At 37.2% G+C, this 9799-nt stretch overlaps 3 protein-coding genes across 3 annotated transcripts; 1 reads left to right on the plus strand and 2 right to left on the minus strand.

The window, feature by feature from the left end:
• Positions 1 to 1995: 1995 nt before the first annotated feature.
• LOC18038468 (probable endo-1,3(4)-beta-glucanase ARB_01444) lies at positions 1996 to 4557 on the minus strand. Its single transcript, XM_006430774.2, has one exon. It carries the CDS (start codon positions 4354 to 4356, stop codon positions 2122 to 2124), a length of 2235 nt encoding a protein of 744 aa, XP_006430837.1. The 5' UTR covers positions 4357 to 4557; the 3' UTR covers positions 1996 to 2121.
• Positions 4558 to 5094: 537 nt separating this feature from the next.
• On the plus strand, positions 5095 to 7744 carry LOC18038385. Its single transcript, XM_006430776.2, has 6 exons — positions 5095 to 5445; positions 6034 to 6156; positions 6437 to 6613; positions 6719 to 6800; positions 7077 to 7141; positions 7266 to 7744. The coding sequence occupies exons 1-6, from the start codon at positions 5152 to 5154 to the stop codon at positions 7428 to 7430; spliced, it is 906 nt and encodes a 301-aa protein (XP_006430839.1). The 5' UTR covers positions 5095 to 5151; the 3' UTR covers positions 7431 to 7744.
• Positions 7745 to 7915: 171 nt separating this feature from the next.
• LOC18038386 (protein trichome birefringence-like 19) lies at positions 7916 to 9530 on the minus strand. Its single transcript, XM_006430778.2, has 2 exons — positions 8974 to 9530; positions 7916 to 8857 (listed from the first exon to the last, which is right to left on the minus strand). The coding sequence occupies exons 1-2, from the start codon at positions 9439 to 9441 to the stop codon at positions 8048 to 8050; spliced, it is 1278 nt and encodes a 425-aa protein (XP_006430841.1). The 5' UTR covers positions 9442 to 9530; the 3' UTR covers positions 7916 to 8047.
• Positions 9531 to 9799: the final 269 nt, after the last annotated feature.

Here is a 9799-nt window from a genome sequence, read left to right on the forward strand (position 1 = left end):
TTTAGAACTTACAAGCCCAAGCCTAACATTTTTCAAAAACCGTTTTCGTTTTTCGAAAGTAAAAAGCAATGAAATTTTTGTTTTTTTTATATGTTTTACAAAATATGTTTTTTTTGAATGAAAAACAATATTTTCGAAATCTATATGTGTGTGTGCGTGTGCGTGCGCGTGCGCGTGCGCGTGCGTGTGCGTATATACACACAAAAAATATAGAAAGCAACCGCACACATGTCAAATTATTATTGGAGAAGTTGTGGGTCCTACAATGTAGTTCTCCCAATGATATTTTCAACGTGCAATCGCTCATCATAATAAAAGACAAGATGAAAACAAAAATAAAACACATGAAAAAAAAAAATAAATGATACATGATGATTAGAAGCATGATGCTTCATGATGATATACTCAAATTGAAAGACAACCACTATGAAAAAGCAAGCGGGAAGGCGTTGGGGAAAAGCTTCCGACGGAACCAAGTAAAATATAAAATTAATAAACTAATTTTTCAAGTAGTTCTTCAAATTGTTTCATTTTGTAATCTTGGAAATTTTTTTGAGGTATAAAGTAATCTTTCAAAAAGGTCTATCTTCTGGTACAGCTTCAGCTAATATATCTTGATTGTTTTTAATCATACGGTTGAAAAATGCGCTTTTTGTGTTTTGTTTTACAACTTTATGATGTGTGACTGTGCGTTTGTCATGTTTTCATTAAGGGATTATGGGACTCACATCACAAGCTCCCAATAAAAATCTGACACTTACATAATCGCGCATCATAAAATATGCAAATTCTATAAATGTGGAGCTGTGCGTATACTTCACCGGCTTCATGTAAGTTAATGCAGAGCTACTTCTAATTCTGTATAGGAAACAGAGTCATTTTGGTAAGATAACAGAAGAAAATAAATTTCGATAGTTAGCAGATACACATGCATGATCAATAGCTAATGTCAAGGCTATAAAATGTTGTTATAACTAGTTATCGCATTATCAGAATGCTGCTTTAAAGTCCAAGGCTCCAAGCTTTTATTGTTTGGTTTGCAGTACGGATTACTCTACAGACAGCCATGGGTTTAGTTTTCCAATTGCATTACGTCGCTTTATAAGGATAATTTTGCTGCACACAATATGATGTAATTCAATGTAGTACCTTTATTAACTTTAGAAAATAGGACTTCCATCTTCATTAGTGCTTAAAGTTTAATCTGTCCGTTTCTTGATTGCTCTTGATCTCTCCCTCTGATGTGTATATAGAGCGAGAATCACCGACGACAAAATGTGCTGATATGTAGCCTGGGAAGATGACATAGCAGGAAGTTATGCTTATGAGCAAAATCATGAGAAATGAAGCTGCTGATTTTTTATGCCAATTGATAAGAGTACATGAATGAGATGAGAAAAATGATAAACAGCATTAAAGAAATTACCAAACGGTTAAAAAGGATAAACTATTGCTTATTTGCTTTCTTGATTGTCATGCGTATTCTAGAAGGTATCAAATATGTGATTAGAAAGAATCTGTGTGGATGGAGTATATTGTACAATCTAACAGACACTTGGTGAATATATTTCTACTTTTTAATGAATTATTGCTCTCTCTTTGTTCAGTTGGTTCCGTAAATCTATTGAAATGGTCTGATGGTTTGGTTGGTTTTGCAAGCATACTTCAAAACTTTTTGTATCATAGACAAACTCCTCGTTTGTATCTACTTAAAATTATCAACATTTTCATTTTTCTACTAAAAGCCATACCAAGAAGTTTCCAGCATTTTAGTGTGCCTTCGGTACTTTTTAACCTTGGATAAAACTTCCAGACGTAGAATAGTAATTGTCATTCATATTGGTTTGACAGAAGCCGAATAAATGAAGCCTATAGGCTTTAGAATATTATTTAACAATAAGACAAATGATAGTCAGAAATGCTTTATAATCTCTATTATTTTATTATATTTGTATAAACATACAAATAACTAAAAAATAATACACAATACGGAAAACAAATTCAAACCTGATGCTAACCAGACTGATCCCCAAAATTAAATATCCCCACATTTGCAGCTTAAACTTTTTTACTCCAATTCATAAGTTATTCAACATGATATAAAACATAAGGGAAACATATTTAGTGACAGTAGTGACCAAACCAACAGAATTTTCCGCCTCCACTGCATTCCTCTTCCTCTACTTCGCCCCTACTGTGAATCCACCATAAGAGATTAGTGAGTGAGTTCCCATCATCATAACCATTCAAGTTCCTGATCTTCTGCAAAGCACTATCTTTGTCATAAATCCCTTCTAAGGAATAAACAAATCCTTTCCATCCTTCGCCAACTCCCTCTCTGCCTAAAGCTGGTAATGTCCAATTCACAAGCTGTCTCACAAAACCAACTTCAGAGAACAAAACCTCAGAGATTGGCGATAAGGGTAGCAGTTGAATGCCAAGCCTGCACTCTCTCCAATCAGGTGGAGCAAACCAAAGTCCACTATCTCTTTTGTTAGCCCACAAAACACCCACAACTCTGTTCTCTCTAGTGAAATCGTTGTCATACAATGTATCTTCCTCTCTAATATGCCACCATGTTTGTGCTGCCTGAATCTCCATTGCTGTAAGCGTTGATCCAATGGCCACGAGGTGCGTATCTCCATAGGCTAGCCCCATCAAAGCAGCAGAATAGTATGCGTTCACAGCCTCACTTGTGCTCTCTTGATTCCTCCCATCTGCAAATTCAGTTAGACCTCCAGCCCAAGAATGCAATTTATACAAGTCAAAGCATCTCAAACGTGGATAATTTGAGTTCTCTCTCCTGCCTAAGTTCATAAAATCAGCCATAAGCGAATAAGCTTGAGGCCTATACTTCCTCCCCCAAACCGGATCAATCTTGACAAGCACAGCAATTGCATAAAGAAAGTACCCCAAGTGATAATGATGGTCGTTATACACTCCAAATCCAAAATCTGCTCCAGAATCTAACGAACCTTGTTTTGTTACAATTCCACCCCACTTTCCATCATACAGAAAACCATTACCATTAAAAGTACCATCCAACCACGGCTCAATTGTCTCCCTCAAGTACTTCCTTATTGCCGGTATGACATCAGGAAAGCTTACCTCTTCAGCTATCAAAGCCAACCTTGCTGCTCTAGCAATTAATTTCCCATAAAAGTAAGATGAATTTGTAGTTATAGGAGTTGAATTTAAGGCCTTGACATCCTTCGAAAGTGCTGAAATTATTTCATCATACGATTCTTCTCTATTACCATTAATTGAATGCCATGTTATCGAAACCGAGTGAGGTTTCAATACCCAAGAATCACCAACAACACCAACGAGATCACCATCTATACTTTTATACTTAAAATCTTCTAAAACACTAACATCGGAATCATCAATAGACAACATGTTAAGATGCAAAGGATGAGCCAACATAAGTAAATCACCCCATCCTTTCTTTTGAAATTTGTACTCTAAACAAAAAGGCTTAGTAAAAACAGCATCACCTGAAACTGGATAACAAGAACTGAACCGATCAAGAATTGACTGGTACTGAGGATCAAAATCCGGCAACACTGCAATCCGGATGATGCCAGTAAACCCATCAGAAGTGAGCAAAGAAACATCATTTTGGCTCAAACTAATCGGTGAAGATGAATACAAAAACCATGTTTGGTTGTTGTTAAGCTTAATGGTGTACTTGGTCAATGAATTGTTGGCATCACAAGAGAGAATGGCATGAATAGTTGATATTGAAACTGGGGTATTATTGACTATAGAACAAGTCAAAAAAGGGCTTCCTCTGACGAGAAAAAATCGGAAATTTGCAGAGGGCATGTCAAGAGTGACGCTGAGATCACTGTAAGATGAAATAATATGACTTTTTCGTGAACTTGGTTCGGTATTATTTGATGCAGAGATGATGAGATCAGCATTGAAGACCTGGTAAATGAAAGAAGGGTTGTGGAACCGAGATGGATATGAGACGGAGAGTGAAGAGAGTGAAGATTTGATAAGATATGGATGAATGTATTCAGGCTGATCACCGGCTTTGAGGGTGAAGTTTTGGAAGAAAGAGTTTGTGGGGAGAGGAGACGACAAAAGGCTTGGCGCGAAGAAGAGTGAAGGGTCAGGGAGCACAGTGGATTGTGCTTTGGGGAAGAGAAATGGGAAAGTTGGGAGCTTTTTAGAATGTTGAGGCTCCATTGTTGGGGGTGGTTCAGGTTCAAGTTTTGGTGAATCTGGAGGCGAAGGTGAAGCTGAAGGTGAAGGGCTTTTTGTATTTGGGGGTTTATGAGGTTTTCGGGGCTTTTTAAAGGGCTTTGTGATAATTGTCTTGACCCTTCTTTTGAGCTTCTTCAACATTTTTGGTAACTTAGCTATGTTGGTTTCCGTTAGTTGGGATAAGGGTTTGGATTGGTTGTGATTTGGTGGAAGGAAACTAGGAGGAAATGGAGGAAGTTGACTATTTTATTTGCAAGGTTTGACTTTTGGAAGAGGGGAAATAAGATGACTTGGCTTGGAGGTTTTGAGATTGACGGTTGATGAAATGCAAAAATAGTGGAACTGACGGATGGTTTTGGGAGTGAAGATGGGAGAATGTGGAAGCCGGAATTTAATAGTGAGGGTAACGCGAGGAGTGCAAGATTTGCAAAGTTGTTTTTATTTATTTATTTATTTTTTTTCGAATCTTAGAATGTGTATACCATACCATGGAGGAAGGTATAAACCAAAGCGTGATTTCATAATGCTTGAGATGCAAGGAAAATATATGCAATGATAGTATTAACGGACGACAAAATTCCAACACGATCTTAAGATAGGCTTTGGATTAAAGAAGTAACTTGGAAATTGGGCAACATTTGTTGCTAATGACTTGTTTTTAGACTAATCGGTATTAATAAATAATAATGATAAAATCTCGGGTGATCTTTTTAAGTGATAAATCATGCAAAAGTCCATATTGCGCCCAGCCCAGTAAACCCAGCAGACCAACAAGACATAAACCAAGGCCCAGCAAATCGGAACCCATTAACTGATCATAACTGAAATGGACCGCACCGGTTCAAGCCGCCACTCATCCGGTTCACCTCAAAACAACGTTCGCAAGTTCTCGGCAAATCACCACCTGAAATTCAGAGCCCAGAGACGAGAGTCGAAATGGCGGGATTACTAGCATGGGCAGCCGACGTAGTAAAAGCCCACAAGGACGACGATGACAACGAAGACGCGATAAATTCATCCATCCCATTAGTATTCACAGAAGAGCAGCAAAAGTACGTCCGTGAACTCGACCAGAAAGCCGCCTCTCTCAGCCGTTCGATCCGAGATCTGCGTCTCAGATTGCCTCCCCCTGATATCTCCCAACGCCTCCCTCATCTCCACGCCCACTCTCTCGCCTACAGTGCTGCCCTCAGCCAACAGCTCAGCTCGCACTCTTCTACTCGTGAGCAGGTTTTGCTCTTTTCCTTTCTGATTAAATTTTTTATTTTTTTATTCTTAAAGTTTGTGTTTTTAGTGCATTGTTAAATTTTGTGGTTCTTTTATCTGGAGATGTTGAGTTTTGGTCACTGGTATTGTGTACCAGTTCAAAGCTGGCATTTTGTTTTTTAAAATATAGATATGTTATTTCACGTCTGTTCTTCATTCTGGTTTTGATTCTTGCTTAGAAATGTGTTTTGGTGTAATATTTTATTATAATAATGGAGCTGTATGGTCAAGATTTTGAGCTTGGTGCTGATCTTGGTTTCTCTTTAGTTCAATGTAAACCTAGATGTCTTAATATTGAACAATGTAATAATGTATTCAGATTGGATTGATAACATTCGAGTTGTGTCAGATAAGGGTTAAGGCATTTATAGTCCATTGTATGATGAAGAAATAAAATTAAAAAATGATTCTGACATTGCATTATCTGATGATTACTTGTTCTTACATATGCCTCAATGTATGGATGAGATTTGGTCTTGATAAAAGAGTAATGGCTAATAGGTAGATATTTTCCAATTTTAGCTGATTGTTGGTACTGATTCTTGTATACAGACCCAATTGAGAGAGGTGACATTGCAGGAAGAGAATGCTGCATATGAAAAGGCTATATCTAGTTGTGAAAGTAGAATACAGGAGAAAATTCAGGAAGCAGATTCACTCCGAAGGAAGTTGAAGGTGTGAGCTAAGATTCCAAACCATAGTTTTTGCTCTCATGAATTATGTATCATCATTTATGAGCTTTTTCCATTCTTTCTATACCTGTTTTTTGATAGTATTGTTTAAATATTGGTTATGAACTACATTTTACATTTTGAAGAAAACATTTTTGGGGAAATTTCCTATATTTGTTTTGATTTTGTTTACAAACTGATGTGTGTGTAAAAGTAGAAGTGACAACTAAATTGCTTTCTCAAGACACTTAGAAGTTTTTGTTTTAACTTTTTTATTTTTTCAGGAAATGGATGAAATGGAAAACAATCTGGCAGCTGAGCTGGACAAAGTGCAAACTGCAATGAATACCAGCAAATCAGGAAAATTTACTGAATCCATCTTGGCTGATAAAGCTGGAGTGGATACAGATGCTTTGAAGTCGGATATAGCAGAAAAATTAGAAGTCAAGAAAAAAGAATTGGTATGTTTCATCTTTCCTTTTGATTTTTCAATTTTCATTTTCCTTACTGTTATTGGGTCATTTTGTTGTTGTGTTTGGTGCTAAAAGATTGTTTAATGCTTTCAGAGTTCAATGGAAGAGAGGGTTCAGGAATTGGAGAAAAAATGGGCACAAGTTCAGAACGATGCATTGAAGCAGCCTTCCCCAGGTATCTTTCACCATTAATTTATTCTACGGCCTTTACTCCCAACTTGTGTTTTCTTGGCATGAGTTGATTATCTAGCTTAATACATATCCTGACATTGATAACCATCTCTGCTGATATGGTTCACATCTCATAATGCCATGGGAACTTTGTGTATAGAATTCCAGCTCTTGTAAAATGAAATAGAAAATGCACTTGTAACTCTGTACATCTCCATAAATATTTGGTAGTAATTGCATGTATTCATGATCTTGACAATAAGCAAATACTATTGCACAGCTCAGCGAGAAAAGATGTTAAATAAACAGCTTCACAGCCTCATTGAGCAATTAGAAGTGAAACAGGTCAGCTTTATAAACTTCTATGTGACATTTTAAGTTTTCTTTTGACCCAATGGTTATGTTAATTATTTGGAACATTCTTTGTCAATTTCAGTATATTTATGAAAATTATAAAATATTTTGTTAGACACAAGCCGAAGGCCTTGTCATTGAAATTCATTTGAAGGAGAAGGAATTGGAAACATTGAATGGTTTGCGGAGGAGAATTGAGGGGAGCAACGTAAAGGAAGATACTGCAAGAAACCGGCTTAAAATAGTCACATCTGATAGGGGATCTGCCTTCTACGGATAATCTTTGTTGACGATTTCTCAGAAGCCTTCCTTATCACATTGGTGGCCCGGAATGAAAACCCTGTATAAGCTCATGCTACTCAGATCATCTTTCGTGCTCTACATTCTTGCTTTGCACATTGCCGTCTTCATCAAGATTTCATTTTGAATAACGTCCTGATTCTGCACAATAAAAGATAAACTACTATCTGTGTATTTGATGTGTTGTAATTTTCTTTCCCACAATTATTATTACAACACTTCATACTCTGACAAAAAGTTGATGTATATTTAAAGTAATCTGATGAATAGAAAATAAATCTTTATTAACGAAAATGATTCTTTTTGTCACATTATCTTATTCAATTTATTTTTTACTAACAGCACAATTGATGCATTTGCAAGTGCAAGGAATTGCAATTCAACCAATTAAGAAAGGTAAAATTTTCTGTCATTTTTTTCATCTTTGTACATGTAATTTCTCCAAACTGCTAGCTAGAAGCCAGCAAAAGAATCCCAATTCTGCAAAGTGTGTTGCAACTTTCATTCTTCTCGGTTATATATCATAAATGAGGGGTCTATGTTTTTACAGGTATCAAATACATAAACATAAATAGAAATCCCTGTAACTGTTTTACATTAGGCATTTCTTATCAGCTTCTCCACAACTGCTCTCTGTCTTTCAATCTTCAACATATAAAACAAGAACTCATTCCATGTGTCAATCGGGCCTGGCAAGCACCAGTGAACACAATCATTCACTGTCTTATTCTTATGCATGGAGTGTCCGTACTGATTAGGATGCCCATCTGGCCTTAACAACATAATTTCAGTAGTGTCAAGCAACGAAAATTTCAACCCCATATCCATCCCTTGCTTCTCTGCTGCTCTTAGTTCCTCTACTTGCGTCAAGTAAAACTCCATTGTATACCCATCTAACTCCACTTCTTGGCTTGTAAATGGCCTTGTTCTCCCACAGTTTCCTCCCTTGTCCCAATCACCATTCTCAAAATGAGACGGAGAAAATGTCCTTAAAAATGTGATACCCTTGTAGTTCTTAAGCCTCTGAAGAGTTCTAAATGCAGTTCGAAACGCCATCCTGTACGCATGGTACTTGGTTAAGGCTGTCATGTTGTTAATATTGCAGTTGTGGCAGCCAACAGGTTGACCATTTGCATAGTATACCAGAGGGCGAAAGAACCATTGTCCTGCTGAAATGATCACATAGTCGAAATTTTCAATCTGACTCACCCAGGATTCATCAGCTTCGTCTAAGTAGAGGTTCATCAGGTTGTTGGCAGAATGACCATTAGGGTCTGCATCACTTGATTTAACCAAGAAAGGAGACCATAATGTAGCTACTGTAAATTTATACTCTGTGTAATACCATCGTTTGAAATAATCGGTTTCCGATGTGTACTTATGAGAGATGTCTTCGGGATTGGCCTCCTGTAACATGTACTTGATCTTTACTTTCTAGTGATTATCATGAGAGCATGCTGAGCAAATTATCAAATTATGCAAAAGAAAGAAAATATGTGGTAATGAGGGATCAAAACACTTACACTGGCTAAGAGGCACAGCAAGGATTCCATTTGATTCCTTCCCACTGAGTCCCCGACAAATGCCAATGATTTCCCTCTAACAATCTCCAGGAACTGAACTGGATTGAACAAAGGAAGCTCACATTCATGTGGCTTCCACCTCCAGTTCATGAACTCTGTATCCGGTCTGCCAAACTTCATGCAGTTCTGCTGATCAATGATCAGACGGCAACTTTCGTTCGAGTAGTAAGGCCCTTTTGGATTCGGAACCCATTCTCCACTAAAAATGTCACAGTGCTTCTCTAATACCATGCTTCTCAATTCACCGACATTAATCCTAGCAGATGACAACGGTGACTGCCGAGTGTCCAAACAGAGAGTGATTACGGTGAGGAGACTCAAAATAATGGCGAGTAAAAGAACCATTTTCGGGGTGTTTTCAATTTGAAGTTTGGTTCTTCCATTGAGATCAGCGGCATGAGCCTTCATGGTGTAGTGCCAAGTAAGAAACTTGTGCGTTTGGAGTTAATTTATATGGCTGCAGTGGAGTTAATTTATTTGTTCTTTGAAACGTGGAGATTGTGATGCATCTTTCATTTAATTTTGAGTGAGGCATCATAATCTAAGATTATGATTAAATACTTTTTAAAGATTCCATTAGTGTTGCCCTTTATCCATATAAAACAGAGGAAATTAATGCCATCTTTTTAGAGGGGTTTGGTTAAGATTAGCAAACCAAATCGTCCACCGACAATTTGTTTTATGGCGCAAGCTTTACTGTTGAGTGTTGACTACCTCACTCTTGAGGTTTTCAACTAAAGAGTGATTATGAAAGAAACTGGACTTT

The sequence above is a fragment of the Citrus clementina genome, unplaced genomic scaffold, assembly GCF_000493195.1.
Source record: "Citrus clementina cultivar Clemenules unplaced genomic scaffold, Citrus_clementina_v1.0 scaffold_6, whole genome shotgun sequence".
In the NCBI taxonomy this organism is placed as follows: Eukaryota; Viridiplantae; Streptophyta; class Magnoliopsida; order Sapindales; family Rutaceae; genus Citrus; species Citrus x clementina.

What these genes read in the sequence shown, in the direction of transcription:
- LOC18038468 (XM_006430774.2), bottom strand. Translation starts at nt 4,356, where the DNA reads ATGTTGAAGAAGCTCAAAAGAAGGGTCAAGACAATTATCACAAAGCCC.
- LOC18038385 (XM_006430776.2), top strand. Translation starts at nt 5,152, where the DNA reads ATGGCGGGATTACTAGCATGGGCAGCCGACGTAGTAAAAGCCCACAAG. An exon ending in CACTCCGAAGGAAGTTGAAG is followed by an intron (nt 6,157 to 6,436) that starts GTGTGAGCTAAG and finishes TTATTTTTTCAG; the next exon opens with GAAATGGATGAAATGGAAAA. An exon ending in AAGTCAAGAAAAAAGAATTG is followed by an intron (nt 6,614 to 6,718) that starts GTATGTTTCATC and finishes TAATGCTTTCAG; the next exon opens with AGTTCAATGGAAGAGAGGGT.
- LOC18038386 (XM_006430778.2), bottom strand. Translation starts at nt 9,441, where the DNA reads ATGAAGGCTCATGCCGCTGATCTCAATGGAAGAACCAAACTTCAAATT. An exon ending in TGCTGTGCCTCTTAGCCAGT is followed by an intron (nt 8,858 to 8,973) that starts GTAAGTGTTTTG and finishes TACATGTTACAG; the next exon opens with GAGGCCAATCCCGAAGACAT.